Source organism: Phyllostomus discolor, chromosome 6 (genome assembly GCF_004126475.2).
Source record: "Phyllostomus discolor isolate MPI-MPIP mPhyDis1 chromosome 6, mPhyDis1.pri.v3, whole genome shotgun sequence".
NCBI lineage: Eukaryota > Metazoa > Chordata > Mammalia > Chiroptera > Phyllostomidae > Phyllostomus > Phyllostomus discolor.
Window position 1 is genome coordinate 74464008 of NC_040908.2, and position 22813 is coordinate 74486820.

General features: G+C 36.9%; 1 protein-coding gene across 1 annotated transcript in view; it reads right to left on the minus strand.

Annotated features, from left to right (window-relative positions):
• The window catches only part of IL1RL1 (interleukin 1 receptor like 1), a 35127-nt gene extending 13044 nt beyond the window's left edge, over positions 1 to 22083 (minus strand). Inside the window, exons 1-9 of the mRNA XM_028516791.2 lie at positions 21978 to 22083; positions 8956 to 9165; positions 8215 to 8425; positions 7033 to 7207; positions 6775 to 6937; positions 5374 to 5445; positions 3752 to 3893; positions 3523 to 3668; positions 493 to 639 (exon numbers count right to left, since the gene is read on the minus strand). Of these exons, the coding sequence (XP_028372592.1) occupies positions 493 to 639; positions 3523 to 3668; positions 3752 to 3893; positions 5374 to 5445; positions 6775 to 6937; positions 7033 to 7207; positions 8215 to 8425; positions 8956 to 9016 (1117 nt within the window). The 5' untranslated portion in view covers positions 9017 to 9165; positions 21978 to 22083. The remainder of the gene's footprint in view (positions 1 to 492; positions 640 to 3522; positions 3669 to 3751; positions 3894 to 5373; positions 5446 to 6774; positions 6938 to 7032; positions 7208 to 8214; positions 8426 to 8955; positions 9166 to 21977) is intronic.
• Between the last annotated feature and the right edge of the window lie 730 nt (positions 22084 to 22813).

Sequence of the window (22813 nt, forward strand, 5' to 3'; positions counted from 1 at the left end):
ATGGAATATCTAAGCTCTATCTGTCTCCAAATGAAAGAACAGTGTTCCCATTTAGCAGGCAGAACTGTCTTCTTTCATGTGCATAGGTGAGACTCTATGGGTCATGGTTCCTGTATTACAATGGACTTAACCTCTTCACATTTGGAAATTCGGAACAATATAGTTAATGTTTTGAATTCCACACTGTTTACCAATATACATTTTCCAAAATGTGTAAACCTTTCTGGGCTTGGGGCAGTCTGTCACTGGGCTTCAGTTAGAAGCAATCCTACTAGGGAGGAAGTTTGAATTGTTGAGATGCATCTTAGAGCCACAAGAAGTGACAAGGCAGGACAAAGAACAGCCTCTGAGTGAACTCAAAGATTTACTAATTATATGCTGGTAAGCAAAAGGGAGCTGGATTTTGTAGCACAGCTATTACGAGATTGTGACAAGTGACCAACAGCCATTATAGGACCTTTTCTTTTAAAGAACTTGAAACTTGCTACTTACCATTTCTAGTTTTGTAAGGTCTAGCTATGTCCCTCCAGAGCAGAACAGCCTCAATCCAGAACACTTTCAGCATTATCATCATGATATTGATTAGCATTAACAATATGCCAAATCCTGCAAGTATGTAGTAGGTGCTTTGACGATCAACTATTCAAAGATAGAGGGAGGACAGAAAATGATCATCATTATTATGAAAACAAAGTAAAATAAACAAATATATGGATGCTGGCTTCTACTGGGGGTACAAGGGATTCATTAACAGATGCTGACTTGGAACTGTCATGCTGCTCTAAGAATCAGTCAATGAACAGTTATCGAGCCCATATTATGTGTAAGGCACCAGGCAAGGTATTGTAGGAAATTCTTGGAGTGTATAAGACACAGAGACACATGTAAACCTAACTGAGATAGGAAATAAAGGCATGGTTTTGACTGTCAGAGGTTTTTAGAATGAATGCTCACTCTGTGCTAGACTGGGCAATGAGGGCTTCCTGCAGGAGGAGGTCTCTGAAGAACAGGTAAGATTCACATTGCTGCAAAAAAGAAAATGGCTTACTTCTGGCAAGAGAAAATACTGTGAACCCAAGGGCAAAGATGGCGGTGTGTTTTCTGAGTAACTGGAGTGATCCAATTTGGGGAATTAATGGAAGAATCAGTAACAAAAGTAGGTCAGGGCTAGGTTTTGGCCAGAACTGAGGCTCCAGCTAAGGTATTTAGCCTTTATTCTGAAGGTCATGAAAGCTATTGAAGACTGTTGAGTGAGGTGTTAACAATTTACTTGGTTTTAAAGTAAAATTAATCTGATGGCAGTGGAAGGTTTGTTTCTGTGGAAAGGGACTTGGAGTAGAATGGGCGGGAGTGCTTGGAGTGAGAGCTGAAAAGGGCACAAACTCATCTAATAATGAAAAAGGAATGGACAAGCCCAATATTGGGGGTACTAAGGAGAAAGAATTAACAAGTCCTTGGAACTTGTTGAATCTGGAGTTGGTGACCTGGGGAAGTGGAGAAGAAACATGAGCCATTTAAGCCTCTAAAGCTATCTGACAGAGAAGTCAAATTGCAAGATTCCAGTCCCACACATACCCCTTCCTTCTCTATGGTGAACATTCTTTAGCCATCACTGAAGTTTATCCTGTGCTTGTTCCTTCACATATGCAATAACTTGTATTATTAACTTCCCATCTTCAAGAACTTGTAACAGGTATGTATTGCAATACAAACTGAACATAAGAACTGAGCTCATTAATACTTTTTGGCTGTTTTAAGTTTACTTGATTCTTTAGAATTGCTATCACATTTTACAAATAGTCCCACTTAATGATGCACATGAGAAGAATCTCAAATGAGAATTAGTTATATTGTTGTCTTTTGATTTTCATCTCAAATCTCAAAGCATGGGCTCCCAGGTTTGAGATAAAAAAGGACTGGCCCATGTTAAATATTTCTCCAATTGATACCTGAGTATGCAGCACTATGAGATCAAGAATGACCAAAATGAAGTGATTCAAAGCTGGAAGGTGGGCTGGGGTTGGGGGCGGGGGGAGTGAGGCAGATTGACAGAGCTTACTGTCTGAACTGTCATCAATTTAAATGCTAAATACTCCCTAAGAACATCATTTCAACAGGATTCCTCCTCAGCGCACTTTTTCAAAAATTCCTATCTGGATGCATCCTGGAAATCTATACTTCTTGTGGAGATTGTTGTGAAGTAACTATGGATGTGGCTGGTTATTTTCAAATGAAGGAAAGAAGTTAACCCAAGACATTGAAGGAAGTTCAAGTTCAATATCTTCATAAATGTTAATGACTTTATACATGTATAAGTAATTTTTTACATGATGACTGAACACTAAACACTTTCTGGAAGTGCTTATAAATAGGAAAACACTGCCTGTTTTTGAATCTTGCCTTTATAACTCTAATATTTGGCAACTTATTCAACCCCTCTTTGCCCCAAATTCCTCTTCTTTAAAAATACCTGATAGTAAGTCTCTTTCTCATGGAATATTGATTTAAAAAAATAAGAAATTCAATGAAAAATAATTAGGTCCTGGTGCATAGGAAATAATAAATAAATGTATACTATTATTATGAGTATCAAATATGTATTGAATAATATTTAGTAATATGGAGAGATAGACTTTTTAAGTTTTTGTTTTTAAAATTGAAGACAATGCTGTGATTTCTTTTATTCTATGATTAGAAATAAAGGAATTTATTGTGACAATCTGATAACAATAGCAAAAAATTTTGTTTAATTTACCAGTTGTTGAAACACTATAACCATGTTGATTTGAAGAAAAATAGGTGAAAGATACCAAATGTAAATAAACTAGAATGAACAAAATCACTGATTACATTTAACATGAAAACAGTTCCAGTACACAGGTAACCAGAGAACATTTCTAAAATGGAAATGTAGGCAGTGCATAGGAATCAGATTTTCTTACTGGAATGGGCAGAAATTAAACATTTCATTTTTCCATTCACTTTACCAGCTTCACTAACAAAATATTTGTTTTTTATGACAAAAAAATACATTATAAAAGGGGACATGTTAATAATGTGCTATAAAAGGTAACAAAAGAACATGTCCATAGTTTGCTGTTGGTGTGTTTTCTTTAACATACAATGAGACAGAGAGGTCTAATGAAATGAGAAAGCAAAAGGAAGACCAAGGAAGCAGATGGGTATTAAAGAGGAACCAGCAGGAGGATTGAGAGGGGGGCACAAGGGGAGGAGGAGGAAGAAGAGGAAGGAAGAGGAGGAGGGCAGGAGAGGGGAGAAGTAGAAGAAAGAAGTAAAGCAATAGTGAGGCAAACAGACAAACAGAAACAGTCTGAGGAGACGTTACTGCAGAAGGCCAGTGTTCTCAAGAGGAGAAGCACATTTTATTTGTTGGCCCACTTCCTCTGTTTTGATGTATCCTCCTGGAACCATAAGGCAACATCTCATTCTCTAAGAAAATGATTTCAGCTTATAACTCACACAAGGAACTCAGGTGACCAAAGTCTCAGAAACACTCCTTACTTGGCTTTTTCCTCCTTAGTATTATGGTGTGCCTTCTCAAGCCATAAAAATTCCTGGCCAGGCAGTCATACTTCAGCAACAAATCCTCTTCTCTTACATCAGCTATTCTTAAAATGGTGCTTCGACAAGTCAGCTCATTGCTAGAACTAAGAAGGCAACTGGTTACTTTCAGTGCTTACTCAGCAGTTGCAATTGTGTGGGAGGTGTTTTAACTTCAGTGTGAGAATACCTTTGATTTTGCTCTTGCTCCTCTTGAATTCTTGCTTCACCGGAGTTCCCAATTATGCTTCCATTAACCTGCCACTGGACGGCAGACATGAGCTGAGAGCCTTTCCCAAAGCAAGCAGAGCAAATAATGTTTGCTGTTTTTCCTAGAAGAGAAGTAAAGAAATTCACCAGTAAAATTAAATTCTGCAAATAGTATTTAATTTAATGCAAAATAATTGCTGATCACCTAGTGTGTGCCAGGAATTGATTGTTGTTTCCCGTCCCCATTTTTAGCACCTTCACTTTTGTATGCCCCTTTTTTTTGCCTCCTCCTCTCCTCTATTATCTTTATTTCACTCAAAATTAGGTTTGAAGCTCAACTCCCCTCTCCTTTCTCACTGGGAGAGGAAACCAAAGAGACAGATGACTCAAGCTTCACCAATCCCACATTATAATGTAGTATTACTCTTTACTATAAATTAGAATTTCTTTTTAACTGCTCTCCTTCACACATTTCTCCTCCTTTTGAATACATGTTTTATCTCTTTCTAACAAGTAAAACTGTTTTCCCTGACCAGGCTACCATCCTAGTATTTAATTGTCCAGCAAGAACCCTCCTTCTCTTTTCCAACTCCTTTAATTTGAGACTTGCTTCTTTCCAACCTGAAGTATGAGGCTGCATTCCTGAAGCTGGAAGCACAAGTATGTGCATTGAGCCACCCCCTTGTGAGCCCTGAGCTCCCAGTTCTACAATTGGGTGTCTGAAGTGGGATAAGGGGCTCAGCATCTCCCCAAAGGAGACAAGGGTATAAACATTAACAATTAGAACACAAGATATTTTCACATACTGGTAGAAAGATTGACAAGTGATGTGGAAACACAGGAGAAGAAATCATTGCAAGGAACCGAGCTGCCACACTGCACAGGTATATATGGTGGCCTTGGACTCCAATAAAAAAGAGGCTCTGATCATGCTCTCAGGCAGTAAAGGAGGGTGGTATGGAGGGATTTCACAGAGGAGGTGATATTTGCACTGAGTGTTGAGAGAAGGGAGGGGGGAACAACATGGGCAAAAGCAAGCAAGAATGAGGAAATGTTGCATGTCAGCATAAGAGCCATGAGATAGTCAGTATGATGAGAACATGGGGCACATGGGTTAACAGGCGTACATTGGCCAGGTTGCAGGTGAAGACTAGGTCATGAGAGTATAGTCCACATGCTAAAACTTTGAATTGTATCACACCTCTAGTAAGGAACCAAGAAAGGAAGAGATGGATAGAGTCAGAAAGTCTGGATTCTCATCCTTCTGTCATTGATTATTTACAGCCTTGCACATGTCATCCATCCTGTCTGAGCCTAAGTATCCACAAGTTTAAAGTGGGAACAATTTCTACCTCATGGATAGAAGTGGCAATGGCACATGAGTTACAAAGTGCAGTACAAGTGTAAATGCTGTATATTGCTATGACCACATATTCCTGAAATGTGCAAGTGCTCAAGGCAAGTGTTTCTACCCTTGACATCTCATTGAACCCTCAAGATCCTCTATCCTCATTGCTTGATCTCTACTTGGGGAATTCAGACCAAGGGTCAGAGGGAAGTATTTTCCAGGCAACATTAACAGCATTTTTAAAGCTTTCTTACCGATTTCCACATCCTTTGTTTCATTTTGTGGTGGTGCTATAATTACTGGAAACAAAGAAAAGCTTTTCTCCTCTTAAATCAAAAACAAATAGAGAATATAAATATCAAAACAGAATTTTTATGATCATCAATGTAAAACCTATATTTTCATATTTCTATCCTATTTCATAACAATGTTTCTCAAATTTTCTGACAATGACAACAATAAATACGTACACACACACAGATGCAGACACACACAAATGAAACAAAAACTTTAAAGTGGTATTTTGTCTTACTATACCTAGGATGCTCTTTGATATTTTCTAATCTCTTTTATTTCATTAAACAAAACCTAGTCCAACACATTAAATTAATTGTATGACCTTACAATTGTTAGAAAACTACAATGCTACAGAAAGGGGATAATGCTACAGGAAGAAGAGTTCAAAAGACACATGAGAATGAAAAACACATATCTTCACACTTCTGCTCACAGCTTTCTACCACACTGGCCCACACTATTCAGAAATGTTAATTTCCTATGGTCCTGATGCCTAAAGACTATGAAAAGGGACTCTCTGGACCACTGGTGCATTCCCACAGCCCTTGGTTCCCATTGATGTTAGGATACTATGATTAAGAACCCTTGTGAATTTTGCTGTGAATCAGTGAGAGACATTAATAGAAATGTGGTCTGCTGATGTTCATTTTACGGCAGTGGAGCTTTGAAAAACTCCAAGCAAAACTTTTCTCCACTGTTGCTTTGCCCTCAGAAATCTACCATACACAGAGGCGCTGCTTCCTCTATATCCATTGTTCAAGCTAGTCTAAGAAGACCCTGACTCTTTGTAGATGTGATACTCTTGATTGTGAAGTCTTTCCCATGAATGGGCTTTTATAGAACTTAAAGTAAATTAAAAAAAATAGAATTAAGTGGCCTACTTGAGGTCTTTAAGGATGTTGAAAGTATTGCAAATCAGGATTGAAAACCACTCAGTAATGCCTATGTATCTTTATAAAGTTCCTCACTCAACTTCTAATCCAGTGAGTTATAGTGGAGATCAAATGGACTTTTTTCTATTTACAGAATCTTTGCCAAGAAATTGGGAGAAGAAAAGTTAATCTTGCTCTTCAAAGAGTTGTCTGCCAGTTAAAAAAGTTATATTAGTATTCAGATCACAATATCTTTGAAAAATTAGGTAAAAAAGGAGAGAATGCATGCTTTTGAATTAGCTGCACAATCTCCCTCTGAAATTTCTTAAATTTTTATAGTGGCATAGTAGATAATGTGCAAACAAAAATGAGGCAGGAGGAATTATTGGCAGGAGGATGAAGTACAGGAAAATCAACAAGAAGGGCTCTATTCCTCCCACCTTATCTTTTAGCAAATATTCTATTTTGTTAAATTCAGTAGCTTACCATGAACTGTGAATGATCTGGTTGCTGTCACATTGTAACTGGCTCCATTTTCATTGTGCATAAATCTGCATGTATAATCACCTGTGTCCTTGCTAGTTGCATTGTCAATAAGCAAATATGTCTTATGTGTATAGTACCTTGATCCTCGAAGAGCTTTACAATTCTGAAATGTAAAAAAAATGCCATGCCATTTGCAGTAATTCTTTACTTCCATCTATTTTGTGTAATTTTCATTTATTTTCTCCAAATTTCTTCTACCTTAAACCACTCAACAGGTGCTGTCCAATTGTAGAGGTAAATGGTAGGACAAAATATTTTGGAATTTTTTTCTGATCCAGAGGTTGTTGAATATATCATGTCATCTGGAATACTGCAATCTGGTTGTTTTTTATATATAGTGACATTCACATATCCAGTCTTAATGAAGGTGGGACTATTAAAAAGTCAAACAATTTTTTGAAAGTTATTTAGCATTATGCAATGACTTTATCCAAATCTTTTACTAATTATTGTTTTTCTCTGTAAAATGATAGTGGCTTTGTCTCATTTAAAAATAATCATTAAAATCTAGGATTTTAAATACTTTGATTAAACTTGAGATAAAACATAACCCTTACAACAGCCCCTAAAAAAGACTCCCTCACCATTTTTTCATACATCTACTGTAATGCCAATAACCCAATATAATAAAGATAATTAGCATTTATAGAGAATTTACTATGTACCATTCATGATATTAACAATACCTCATTTATTCCCACAATGATTTTAACTGAGTTATATTAATATATGAAGTTTACAGATGAGGAAATTAAAGGACACAGGAGTAACTTTCAGGCAACACACAGCTAACTAGTGACAGCATGAATTTCAAACTGAAACTTGTCTGACCTCAGAACCTAGCCACCTAATTATACACATCCTGCCTTTTTATGTAGTTCACCTGACATTTTCTATGTACCAAAAACAGGTACAAAATCAAAACATTTAACAGTTTGTATGTAGAGTAATTTATAGGCATGCAATCTCACCTAACCTTCTTTAGCTGACCTCTCAGATGTAAGGCACTGGTAATTATTCTTTTGTACCAACCATAGGCCTCCTTGATGCTCAGGGCATAGGTTACTGTTCTTTGTGCTGCTTAAATCTCACTTCCAGTCAAACTGGGTGACTGGTCTCAGTTTTCTTGATCACTAGGAAAACTAGGTCTTTTCTAACTGGGCTACAGATGAATCCCTGCAGTTATCCATTCAAATAGTTAGTTCATAATCACCTACACCCCAACCTGATGGTGTTCCTAGAAGTACTCTTTTAGTCAAATGACTTCGTAGATTCAGTGGTACCAGAGAAGTCTAGGAAAGGGAAGAAAAGTGAGGGCAGCTCAGATGATCAATTCTTACAGAAAAGAGAAAATCTAAAGATTATGGTGGCCGCTACTACCTTCGGATAATGCAAGTATAAATTCCAGAATCCTCAACTTTGGCTGGGAGAAGCTTAAGACGTTCCCCTGAGGCAAATACACGACTCTCTTTTTGAGTAGTAACACTTTTGTTGGTTTTTGAGTAAAACCATACTACAGGGTTTTGAGATTTTCCTTGTCTAGGACACATCACAATTAAAGCCTCATTTTCCAGGCCCCAGGATGACTTGTCTGCAAATAAAAAAACATATGAATATGACCCTGAAATTATCATATAAAGATTATAGTTCCTATATTCTAGGATATTCCTCTCTAGGATTAAATTGAGAAATGGGCCATACTTTGTGATATTTCAACTGAAAAGAATAAGTAAATGATTAAGATCTTGTATGAAATGTTCTAATGGGTACCACAAATTAGTGAACTAATTTGAAGCCAGATCCCCCAAACTGCTGCAGTAGAAAAGCAGCCATGTCTAACTATACAAAGTATGTTTTCAATCAACTTTTATGATGCCTCCTATGGGCAATCACCCTGTTAAATGTTAACATACTTGAATATATAAAACTAAAATTAAGGTATATTTATGAGGAATTGATTTTCTTAGATTTGTGATGGAGAATGGCTGTAGAGCATAAGTGATTTTTCCAGGTTACAGTTTAACTGGAACAACTATAAACAAGCTATTTAAAACAAAGCACATGTTCTTGAAGTTACTTAACTAAAAAAATTTTAAATTATAGTTGAGAAGCAATACTTACTAAATGTAGCAACTGTGAAATGTATAAGAACTGTTAGAACTGCCAAGACCCAGAGTCTCATTCTCAATGTATCAGTCTAGAGCAAGTGTTGGCAACTGATTGTTGAGATTATTCAAGTCGGCTCTGTGACATATGACAGTGAAGGTCTCTCCAACGAGGTTGATGGTGCTCTTTAAGATTTATCATTGGAAAGGGCTGTCAGTGTCTTTACTGAAAAATAAAACATGCAGAATCACAAGCAAGATGTTTATAACCATGAATTTAACTTGCTTAATAACACCCAGGAGAATTAATCATTCAACAGGTGCTTATTGTGCATAATATTTATAACAGCAGGATTTCAGATCCTGTGTGAGGTATCAGACAGAGTGGTCTGGGCCTCAGGAAAAGGCTGTGGGCCCAGTACTGTTCTGTGCCACCCTGGGCAAAGGACATGTTTTTTTATTCTTCTTTGCCACACTCCAAACTCTAGGAGTACTCATCTCTCAGCTCCTTCCCTTCATCCACCTTTGAGCCTCATCCAATTCTTCCTTTCAAAAAACTAGAAGAAACTGGTACATATTCAAAATTAACTGGAATTAACAAAGACGTAATGTCCCCAGAACCAAACTTCTGCTCTCCTGCAAATCTCTCTCCCTCCCTCCCCACCCCCAAGAAAGCAACTTCTTCCACAGTCTTTCTTATCTGAATGGTGACAATGCCATCCTTCCAGCTGCTCAAGGCAAAACTCTTCATACACAGCTGACTCTTCTTTTCTTCACATATCTGACATGAAAAATTCTATGGGTTTCACCTTTAAAATACATACTACCTACATCTACTTATCTCCACCTGCATTGCCACCTTTTTTGCCTGAGTCACCATCACCTCTCTCCTGGATTTTAATAAGTTTATCACTGCTTCCACTGCTGCTTCTCTTTAGACTCTTCTGAATACAGAGGGTCCTCTGTATTCATACCTCCAGATATGCTGCTAAAATCCAGGTCAAATCATATAGGCCCCCAATGTCCTTCCACCTCACCCAAAAGAAAAGCAAACACCCTACAGCATCTATGAACACTCTTGAAATCTGAGGCCAGCCATCACCTCTCTGACTCCTCCACCACAATCCTAGGTTCTCCTTGACAATCCTTAGATGCACCAGACCCAGTCCTCCTCTGCACTTGTTCTTCCTTCTGTTTGTATGGCTCGTTCCAGGTAGCCACAGGGTGACCCCTGTCACCTCTTCAAAGTCACTGCTTCGATTACACAATTGTCTTTACTGTTTTTCCTTCTGATATTTTTTTATTGAGGTAAAAAAATTGCGTAACATAAAAATAACCATTTTAAACTGACAATTCAGTACCGTTTAGTACATTCACATTGTTTTGAAACTACCACCTCTATCTAGTTCCAAAACATTTTCATCAACCCAAATAAAACTCCATACCACTTAATAGTCACTTCCCCATTTCTTCATTCCCCTGTCTCCTAACAACCACAATCTGCTTTGTGTCTCTATGGATTTACCTTTTTTGAAAATTCCATATATGAGATTTCATATTTTCATATATGGACTCACAATAAGTGCCTTTTGCATCTGATTTGCCTCATTTATTAACATAGTGTTTTCAAGGTTTTCCCATGTTGAAACATGTATCAGTACTTTACTACTTTCGATGGTTGAATGACATTATGGTATATGTATATACCAATTTGTTTATTTATTCATCTATTAATGGACATTTGGGTTGCTTTTATCTTTTACTATTGTGAATAGTTCTGCTATAGACATTGGTATACAGGTATTTGTTTAAGTGTCTGATCAATCCATTTTATATTGTAATGCCCCCTTCCACATTCTATCTCTCTTTGCCTTGCTCTGTTTTTTTTCTAGAGCACTCATAACCTTCTAACATTCTACTTATGCCAGTTGTTTATTGTTTATATTCTGTTTTCTGTAAGTATGAGCTCCAAAAGAAAAGATATTTTAGTCAGTTTATCCAGTGATATAACTCATATGCCTGAAACAGAGGCTACACAAGGTAGTTGCTCAAAAATGTTTGTTGAATGAGCCATTACAACTAATTAAGTGGTAGAGTTATTGGCCTGGGAAAAAAAAGGTTTTATATATGGACCTAAAGAGATACCATGTATCTTCTACCATGCTTTTACATTCTCCCTTAAAACCCTGTCTCGAGCCCTGGTTGGCGTAGCTCAGTGGATTGAGCGCGGGCTGGGAACCAAAGTGTCCCAGGTTCGATTCCCAGCCAGGGTACATTCCTGGGTTGCAGGCCATAACCACCAGCAACCACACATTGATGTTTTTCTCTCTCTCTCTCTCTCTCTCTCCCTCCTTTCCCTCCCTAAAAATAAATAAATAAAATCTTAAAAAAAAAAAAAATCCTGTCTCTTCTGTTCTACTTTATGGTAAAATAAGGCCTAAATCACCATCAAAAGACCCCATGGAAAAGTTAGGGGCCAAGAAGAAAGTGACCATCAAGCAGATCAGAATGAGTGCTATGGACTGAGGACAGGCAGGAGGGAAAAACAAAAGTGCTGGCTGCAAGAAAACCAGCCATTGGTCTTAAGTGTTTGCATATGTGAAATGACTGAATTATAGCTAAGATCCCTTTGAGACTAATTTTTTGTGACCTGGGTAATCTCTCCCATGTAAATTCCATAGCATCTATTGCTGTGGTCTGCATTTGACATCTTTCATTTAGTTCCTGCACATCTTAATTAGTCTTGATCAGTTGAGTCTTTATTTTTCCAGTATTAGAATCATCAACTATAATTTCTCTGTGAGAATTATAAAAGTTACATGGAAAACCAACATACTTAGAATAGCTTAAAAATAAGAATAAAATTGGAGAACTTACACAACATGACTTTAAGACTTAATATAAAGTTATGATAATGAAACTAGGGTTGTATTGACATAAAGATCAACATACAAATCAAAGGATCAGAAGTATAGAAATAAACTCAAAGTAGGCAATAAGTTGATTTGTTTAATAATAGTACCAACATAAGTCTATGGGGAAAAAAAAGTGCTTTCAACAAATGATGATGGAAAAACTGGCTATATATATGGAAAAATATCTTTATCTCATTATATACACAAAAATAAAATCAAAATGGATTATATATATAGTAAATTACATAGTAGAAAATCTTTATAACTTGAAATAGGACAAATATTTCTTGGACTGGATACAAAGTCATTAATCATGACAGGAAAATAAATAACTTGGACTTCATCAAAATTAAGAACTTCTGGTCCTCAAAAAACATAATTAAAATTTGAATAGGCCAAGTCACAGAGTCAGACAAAATACTTAAAATTTATACATCTGATGAAAGATATGTATGTATAATTTATAAATAACTTTTTTTAAAGAACTTCACTTTTTAAAAAAGATTTTATTTATTTATTTTTTAGAGAGGGAAGGGAGGGGAGAGAGAGAGAAACATCAATGTGCGGTTGCTGGGGGTTCTGGCCTGCAACCCAGGAATGTACCCTGGCTGGGAATTGAACCTGGGACACTTTGGTTCCCAGCTCGCGCTCAATCCACTGAGCTCCCCAGCCAGGGATAAATAACTTTTATACATAATATCACAAAGACAAAATAGCTTCGTTAAATAATGAAATAAACTGAGATTTCACAAATGAAAATATATCAGTATCCAAGAAATACATGAAAAAGATGCTCAAATACATTAGTCACTAAAGAAATGCAAATAATTAAAATCACAGTGTGATTCTACTTTATGACTAAAATTATAAAGACTGACAAGACCAGGTGTTGATGAGGATGTTGAAACAACTAGAACTCCCTATATTACAGGTGGGAGTGGAAAATGATAAACAACTTAGGAAAATAGATGGAAGTTTATGATAAATACTTACTATGTAACTCAGGAATTCTTCTCCTAAGGGTTTACCTAAAAGACATAAAATCTTCTGCTCACAAAACCACTTATACAAAAATGTTTGTAGAAACTTGATGACCATTACCACATAAATGAATAAACTAATTTATATTCATACTATGAAATGCTAATCATCAATAAAAAATGAACCACTGGTTCATGAAACATGGATGAATTTCAGAAACATTATGCTGAGTGATCACTTGGGACAGATGATTAGGTGGGTCAATTAACTGAAGAGAAAGATAAGATAAATTTATGGGATGACATTTTAATTGAAAAGATGTTTTCATAGGGCATATATCTGTCAAACTGTATTGAATTGTACACTTAAAATGTATTCATTACATTTCATGTACATTTATATCTTCGTAAACTGGTGAACAAAATAAAAAGTTATAGAACATCTATTCTGTCACTTAACAATTCCACTTCTAGGATATATCCAATAGAATTAAAAGCATGTGTCTATAAGACATTTATAACAGAATATTCATAAATGCTATATTCATAGTTCTGAAAACAGAAAAGAATCCAAATGTCTATCAACAGGAGAATGCATTAAGAAAAGTCATTGAAAACTGCTCAGCAATAAAAAGAAAGGAATTGTTGATATAACATGAAAATATCTCAAAAATATCATGTGCTGTAAGTTTTGGCATGTTGCAAATAAAAACTTAACTAAGCCCTGCCTCTCCTTTCCAAAAAGTTATGCTAAGCAAAAGAAACCAAACACAGAAGAATACCTAACTGCATATTACACTTACACAAGTCCAATGACAGGATAATGCACTTATCATGCTGGAAAAATCACATGTGTAGTTGAGATCATGGGGATTTGATTGGAAGGGGGTAGAAAGAAACTTTCTTAGAAGAAGAAATATTTTCTATGTTGATTGGGATGGTGATTACATGAGTGAGTATAATCATCAAATCTCATTCAAGAGACCCAGATTCATTTATGAGATACCATGACAAATCACCACTACAGGCCTTGTCAAATTTTATCATCAAACTTTCGATAAGAAATAATCTAGAGGACACTGTCAGTTATTTTTGTAAATGATTCTGAGAATAAGTTATCCAGAACAAGTTCTTCAGTCTGTTTTTTCAGAAAAAACTTTTGATAATTATCCCTCTGAATTTATTTTAATTGTTCCCTCTGAGACAAAAAGCAATCAGCCAGCCTTTTGTAGTTTTTTCTGAGAGAAAATATGACACATGAAATACTTGAAAGAAGCGACACACCATAGGCATTGGCTATGTATAAGGACACCAGCCACTGCCAGAGAGCTGGGCCTGATCCTGCAGTTTCTGCATTGTGAAGAAGTCCAAAGGAAAGGCAGTGGAGGATATTGGGAGCTCCTGAGGTAGAGACTATTGACTCAACAGTAAGAAAATATTTCAGGGTTTTGATAATCAGTATCATCGTACATATCAATTCTGCATCAGCTGGCCTTATAAGAGCCAAATGCTGAAACCAAACATCCAATGAGGACTTTTTTCTTAGGTGTCCATCACTGTTTTTCATCCTGGGGATACCAATGTACCAAACAGAACAAAGACAAAAACACCTCTAAACATGCAATTTATAGCCTAATGGAAAGGAAGGACAATAAAGCACAAATAAATTTAAAATATTTATAAAATATTTAGATGGTGACATATTTAGAAAGGAAAAGAAAACAGAAGAGGGAAGAAAGCAGAGTTGGAGAGGTACACTTTTAGGTAAGTGACCTGGGACAGCTCACTAGAAAGGTGGTAAATTTAATAAACAGCCAAAGCACAGCCCAGGCAGAAGGGAAAGGCAATATGGAGGCCCTAAAGGAGAAGTATTCCTGGATGTTTAAAGAGCAGCAGGGTGTCACATGGCTTCAATGAAAGGAGAAATAGTAGAAAACAAAGAGCAGGTTGGAGACATTTGGTGACCAAATCATGCATGCCCTTATGAATCATCTTAAGCACTTTGCCATCAATTCTGTGAGATGAAAACCACTAGAAGAGTTCAAGCCAATGAATGGCATGGCCTGACATAGGTTTAAGCAAGAACACTGCGTGTTGAAAATACTTTTCAGGAGGACAACAAATAAAGAAGGAAACAAGTTAGGATGCTATGTGTTCATCCAGGTGAAAGAGATGGTGACTTGGACCAGGGTGTGGAAGTGCAGGTGGTAAGACAGGCTGGATTTTAGATATAATTTGAGGTATTACTGATAGAATTTCTTGATGGATAAAATATAAAGTATGAGACAATGACCAAAGACCCAAAGTTTTGGCCTGAGAAACTGAGCAAAGGGGATTGTTATTTACTGAAATGGGGAGATTAGAGGTGGAACAGGCTTGGGGGTAAGATTAGATCATTTTGGACATACTCAGCTTGATATATCTGTTAGACATACAACAGGAAATGTCAAGTCATCAGTGGGATATTTGCTTCTGAAGTTCAGAAGACATAGTAAGGCAGAGGAAATTAAACCCCTAGAACTAGATGAAATCTTCAAGAGTGAAAAGATATACCACAAGAGAACAAAAGAGAACTGTTTTCCCTATAAAACTTTCCTGGGGAGAGGTATTCATCTTTCCCTAAAAGATAAATTTGTATCTGTCTATATAAAACACTACAGAAATGTTAAGAATTTAGCATGAGTTAAAATAAGTTTTTAACTTAGAATCTTTTCTTTTGTTTTTCTTTCTTCTTTTGTTTGTTTGCTTGATTGTTTTGCAAACAATTTTATAGACTCTGAATCCACTTTGGGAACACTACATTACTTGTTTCTTTACATTTCAATGTGTTAATAACTAGTTAAGATTATAATGGTATTATATTGCTGTCAGTGTCACCAGTTGCTTCCATGTAACTGCTAAAGCCAATGTCAGTCCTCAATATTGACCTTACATTGAGCTCTGGGCAGCTGCTGTCACAGTTGAGCAATTTCTCTGCTATCTTTCTTCAAAACCCTGCTGGCTGCTCTTTATATCTCTTTTTTCCCCAACCACTTCATAGTTCGGTCTTTGAACTTCTTGTCTATTTACATGCATTCCCCATATTATGTCATCCAGTTTCCTGTTTTTAAACATCATCCGTATGCTGATTATACTCTCAGAGTTAAACCTGCTGTCCAGACTCTTCCTTTTAACTTTAGACTCAGATATTCCTTGTCTACTTGACACTTCCTTTCACTTCTCTGTATTCTAGACTGCTCAAAAGTTCTGTTCTTCCCATAAACAAAACTGCTCTTCCAATAGCCTTTACCATGTTTGTTGATGGAAACCCCATCTTTACAGCTACACAGATCAAAACCCATGAGGATATTCTTACACCTCTTCTCTCCAGTACATCTAATGCAATCCTTCAGCAAGTCCCATTGAATCTACTTCCAAATATATTCAGAACTCAACCATGTAACCACTTGCTGTAATCCTCACTACAGATCCAAGCTACCACCATCTCTTGCCTGGATTATTGCAATAGCCTCTGAATTTATCTCTTTGGTTCTTCTTTTGTTCCTATAATCTATTTTCAAAGAAGAAACCAGGAAGATACTTTTAATCATTCTTCTGATCAAAATCACCTTTCACTCAATAGAAACCAATTCTATATGATGGACAAAAACCCTTGTGGTCTGCCACCCCTCATCTCTTATTGCCCTCCATCCTTCTATTCCCTCCATCCTCACTCCATTCCATGTACACTTTTCTCCTCCCTCTTCCCCACACATCCCAAGCTTGCCCCCACTGCAGAGCACTGGCACCAGCTCTATGTTCTGTCTGGGATTCTTTTCATCTGTGCGACATCTGTCTGTCTCACTCCATTACCTCCTGTCTCATGAGGTCTCCACTCCTCCTCAAATGAGGTTACACTACCAAATTCTTGCATCCTGCTCTATTTTTCCATGGCTTTGATAGCCTTCTAACATACTAAATGCTTGACTTATGCATCACATATATATTTTCTGTTTTGTTTGCTTATGTATCCCTAGGGGAGATCCTCAATAAATACTTTTTGAATGAAAAAATTAATGAATAGTCTATTGTTCCATAGCATGAGAATTAATTAATTTTCTCTCCAAATATATTTTTACTTAATTGAATCCTTTTGTTTATAGTAAAGTTAGATTTAAGGATGCTTTAATTATAAAGGTGAAAATAGAAATAGTAGATGGGTGAGTAAGCCTTGGATTTGACCCTGAGGCCAGAAGCACAAGGCCCAAGTCATTATTGACAGGCTAAAAAAGGAGGATAATTAAAGTAGCAACAAGAATATCCTAAAGAACACAGAGGAAATGAAAAACCAAAAGGAGACATGTTTGAATTAAACCTCTAATTTACTCAAATACTGCAAACCCACGCTAAGGTCATATGTTTGGTTACCATTATTTAAGGATGTCTTAGTTTTATGAAGCTTAATGTATACCACATTTTCAAAAGATTAATCACTTTGCATGGAGGCTAATTTACTAGAAATTGCACTACAATTAACTTCTCTGATGCCTTTTGAAAATTGGTGTTTACATCAGCAATGATCTAACAGAGACTTGTTGGAAGGAAAATGCTTAAGTTTCCAGGAAACAATACTCAAAATAATTGAAATGAAGATAAGCAATTTTGAACATTCCATCCCAGAATCTTTCAGAGTTTTACTCAGAAAGAACGAAAAAGATGAGGGAATTCACAACTGAAGTCTGTCTTTACCTCTATGCTCATGATGAGTAGTAAACCCAAGGAAACTCATCTTTCCTGCATGTGGGAGTCTAGAGATTCTTTGATTTTATTTAAAGTTTAAGATTCCAGCTCAGATGGTGAACTGAGGACCAGTGTAGAGTAAGACAAGCTTCCAACAGAGAGTAGCTAATGATTTTTGACCAACTAAGGACCCAGGGTGAAGAAGATTCTAGAAAGTGCTGATTGATCCTGGAGGTAGTCAGAGACAGTGAAGAGTAGGGAGAGCATCCAGGACCCTGAAATGCATTGGGATCATCCTGTTCTCTGTCGACATGAATACGCTGCCATCCTAGGAGCCTTGGTTATGTTTAGTGAGGCCAAGATGGTAGAGGCTCCCATGCATAGTGACTCAACCCTCAGTTCCTTCATTGTTTTTATTACAAGGCTTCTGAGAGAAGATGTAGGGAAGTCTAGATTCCCAGCTTAGAGTGAACTCAAATGGGCACTCAACATGCACTTAAATTGTGCTTAAGGAGGTTGTCAAAAGACACACGTGGTCTTGGGTAAGGTCTGCAGTTGTTGAAATTCAAAGTTATTGTGCTAAGTGAAATAAGCCAGGTAGTGACAGAAAAATACCATATGATCTCACCTATAAATGGAAACTAATCAACAAACCAAACAAGCAAGCAAAATATAACTAGAGACATTGAAATAAAGAACAAACTGACAGTGATCAGAGGAAAGGGGAGAGGGGATAATGGGGGAAAGTTGGGGAAGGGTCTTCAAGGAACATGAATAAGGGACAGATGAACAAAGCCAAAGGAGGTTAGGATTGAGGGTAGGAGGTGGGGGTGGGTGAGGCAGGAGGCAGTGGTGGGGGGAGGTGTGGAAATTGAGACAACTGTACTTGAACAGCAATAAAAAAAAAAAGTTAGCCATCCACCTTGGGAAGAATTTATAAGCTCTCACCAAAATCTCAATTATATTTTAGTGGATGCCATCTCCATTTGTGTTTTTCCACCAGTGCACTTCCCTTTTCACCTGAGGCTCAGCCATACATGGCCCCAAAGCCAATTCCACCAATCCAACCCAACCATTCCCTTACTCATATTCAGTCTCTGCTGTTGTGAGTCCAAACTCTCACCCACATTAGCATGGAGTAGTAGTTGGACACACAGAAAAATTTGAGTCAGCCAGGTTTGAATTTCACCCCTACTTCACAGAATTATCATAAGAACAGCAGGATATTTACATATTGTGTATGGAAAGCACTTGGCACAGGGTCTGGCACATAGCAGACTCTCAGTAAATAATTATTGTTGTTGTTACTGCTATGTTATTACAAGTGTGTTAAAGACAATTTTGTCCCAAACAAGCTGGAACCTCCCCATCTCTTACCCAAGTCCCCTTCATCACCCCATTTCTCCATTCTCCCCTATGTTTAAGCTCAATCCTCAGTAAAAATTCTAAAAGAAAATGTAGGGGAAAGCTTTATGTTGTTAGTCTTGGCAATGATTTCATGGATATACTACCAGGAACATAGAAAAATGGATAAAAGGAAAAAAATAAACAGTGGAACTGCATCAAACTAAAAAGACTCTGCTCAGCAAAGGAATAATCAACAGAATAAAAAGGCAACCTATAAAATGGAAGAAAATACTTACAAGCCATATATCTGATAAGGAATTGATTTCCAAATATATAAGGACTTCATATAACTCAATAGCAATAATAATAATAATAATAATAATAATAACCAAATTTTAAATATGGTCTACTGGCCAGGTAGTCCACTTGGTTAGAATGTATCCTGAGGCATCAAGGTTGTGGGTTCAATCTCCAGTCAGGGCATATACATAAAAATGAGCTAAATGATTTATACATAGAAGTTTTCCCAAAGAAGATACACAAGTGAACAACAGGTAAATTATAAAGTGCTCATCATCACATACCACCAGAGAAATGTAAATCAAAATCACAGTGAGATACTACCCTATACCTGTCAGGATGGCTATTATCAAAAACAAAAAAAAAAAAATGATAACAACTATTGGCAGGATTGTAGAGAAAAAGGAACCCTTATACACGTTTGATGAGAATGCAAAATAGCACAATGGCTATGGAAAAGAGTATGAAGTGTTCTGAAAAAGTTAAAAGTAGAAATACCATATTACTCAGCAATCCAACTTCTGGGTATTTATTCAAAAGAATTGAAACTAGGATCTCAAAGAGATATTAGCACTCTTGTGTTCATTGCAGCACTATTTACAATAGCGAAGATGTAAAAACAACCTAAATGTTCATTAAAAGATGAGTGTCTAAGAAGGTGTAGTATATACATATAGGGGAACGTCATTCAGCCCAAACCTTAAGATTACTATTCTAAGTGAAATAAATAGTCATAGAAGGACAAATACTGCATGATTTTACTTATCTAAGGTATCTAAAACAATGATATACATAGAAACAAAGAGTGGAATGGTGTTTTCTAGGGGCTGGGCAGGGAGAGTAAAATGAGCAGGTAATCAACAGACATAAAATTTCTGTTAAGCAAAATGCATAATTTCTAGATATCTGCTGTACAATATGTTAATAACAGTTAACAATTTAGTAAATGTAGTTAACAATACTATACTGTATATTTTTAAAATGTGTTCAGATATATCTCATGTTAAGAGATTTTACCACAGTAAAATAAAGAACTAAATATTTAAGACCCTTGTTTAGAATCCAGACAACCTGCTTAGTCTTTTTCCTTCCTCTTTCTGGGAACTGGACTTGCTTGCTGTCAGAGTTTGTTCCAGACCAGAGGGACCTTTCCCTCCACCCTGAACTAGGGCCATACTTCCTTCACACATGCTCACACATGTGTACACTTACACAATCTTGGCATCACCAGTGCTGGGAGACTTCTGCATTGTGTTCTACTCACTAGGTTGCATTTGCCCTTGCATATCAGTGTCACCCAAGACTTTGGAGGACCTTTCTTTTGCACTTGTCTTTCATTCACAGAAAACTGGGAAATGCAGAGGGGTGACCAAAAAAATATAGACCCTCACAAATATAAAACAAATATTTTGAAGAACCTAGATAAAGAGTTTCCCTACTGAAAAAGCAGGTATCTGAAAACCAAACACATCCCAGAAATGCTTGAACCACATCTGCTCCATACATCAAGACATCCAATTAGAAAAATATTTTGGAACCAATCTCTTCCTTGAAACAACCTGTTCAAGAAAAGAGAGAACTGATGTCCTGCTGAGAATTATGTAAAGTTAAAATCACCAGCCACACAGCCTGTCTGCAGGGCACAGAGATAAGAGTTCCCAGAGCAGGAAAGGAAAAAAATAATGACAACAATGAGAGCTGACATTGTTAAGTGTTTGCAATCAGCTTTAAACTTGGAAATCACCCTCTGAGCTTGGTATTAGTAGTAATATGCTGGTTTTATAGGCAGGAAATATAAGAATTAAAGAGGTTAGTTGAGTTGCTTATGGTTGTGAATCAAATTAAGTTTATGAGCAGGGATGTTTTGCAGCTCTGCCTAAGTCTAAAGCTTTCTGTCTCAAATAGTCTACATAGAATAGAAAAAAAGGGATAGCAATGTCCCTATTGAGATCTTGGGGGAGGGTAATTACACATGAATAGTTTGGTCTCCAGAGGTAGTAAAAAAATTGTTGCACAGCTAGAGGCAAGCAGAACCTTCATTTCTCTGTTACTAGAGGAAATTAGGAGTTAAAACCAACAATCAGTGGATGAGGCTGGAGGCCAGCTCTGCAATAAGCGACTCTACACATTTTGTTGAGCTGTCTTTAGAGAGAGATTAAAAAAAAAATGGAGCCATCTAATAAAATAGGTATTTACCAATAATAGCATAATCAATAAAATATATTTTTTTAAATGTAAACTTAGGTCACTTATTTACTCACTACCCACTATTCCCCAACTCAGCCCTCAAAATGACTGACCTTTATCAGCCCACCTCCTTCAGACTCTCATTTTCACCTTGAATTTCCTTCTCCTGAATGATTCTAAACCCTGTCCCTCACAACACACACCTCTCCCTCACCCTTTTGCCCAGCAGCTCCTTACTTACTAAATTCTTTTTCTTTCCCCACCATATGAGTAGATTCCACTTGTGGGTTTTAGTGGATTCCAGAAGAATGACTCTGGAATATGAGCACTCTGTATATATACTGCAAGGGCCGTTCCTTCCCCACCACCCACCAGACATTTTCCAATACCTAAGACCAAAGTTCCAGGTTATACAAATGTGGCTCCAAGGGACTTCTTCAGTCTGTAACTTGGTTTTCCCACTGGTAATACTATTTTTTCACAAACAAAAAAATTAATAGGAATTACTATTTTTAACCTAATTTTTTATTTTTAAATCCCATTCTTTTTGAGATAAAAGTATTTGTGAAAAACACCCCAAAGGCACTTACCATCAGTGAGTGGTACCTGAGCTCTTTCTTTCTCAACTTCTTACCATCAGAGTTTATTAACTCTAAAAATCAATCTCTTATAGCTCTATGCTAAAAACAATAGCCAGCCTTCTTTAAAATCCTCCCATTTTTCTTATCAGTGAGGACACAGGAACTAGGTTACTGATAAGATGAAACTGATAAGCTGCACTGTTCACAAATGTCAACTTCAGTTTTCACCACATTCTCATTTGAAAAATCTTTAACGAAGCTTATTCTCAATTTTAATATTATTACAATAGATTATTATATGTAATGTTAACCGTATTTTACTTCCCTGTAGGTAGGTGACTTTCTCAGGAAAACCTCCCTGATTCCATCTAGGTGGCAGGTCACTCAATGCCCTGAAAGTAGTCTGTAGTTGTCACTTCCTGAAAGCTGCAGCTCTTGGGGAATGTGCACATCTCTGCAGCAAGTTTTACTGTGGGCACCTCAATGCTCATGTTTTGAAAACTCTGATACACACTGGGTGCTTAGTGTGTGCTCTGCTCTGTGAGCAGGGATCTTGTGCATGCTCTCCTGTGCACTCAGAGACTCAGAGGGGCTGAATGATTCCCTTCCCTGAGGTAACAGCCAGTGAGGGTGAAGCCAGAACCCAAAGCTTCCAAACTGGGTTCTTTCTATATGTGCCACCTGATGGCTTATCTCCCATGGTTATAATCACATTGTGGACACCTTACAATTATTAAAATTCTGGATAAACCAGCTTGAGTCATTTATGTGTTTTTTTTTCAAAAAAAAAATGAACTCTCTAATATAATAGAAAGAACATGATCTTTTGACAAAAATCTGATTTT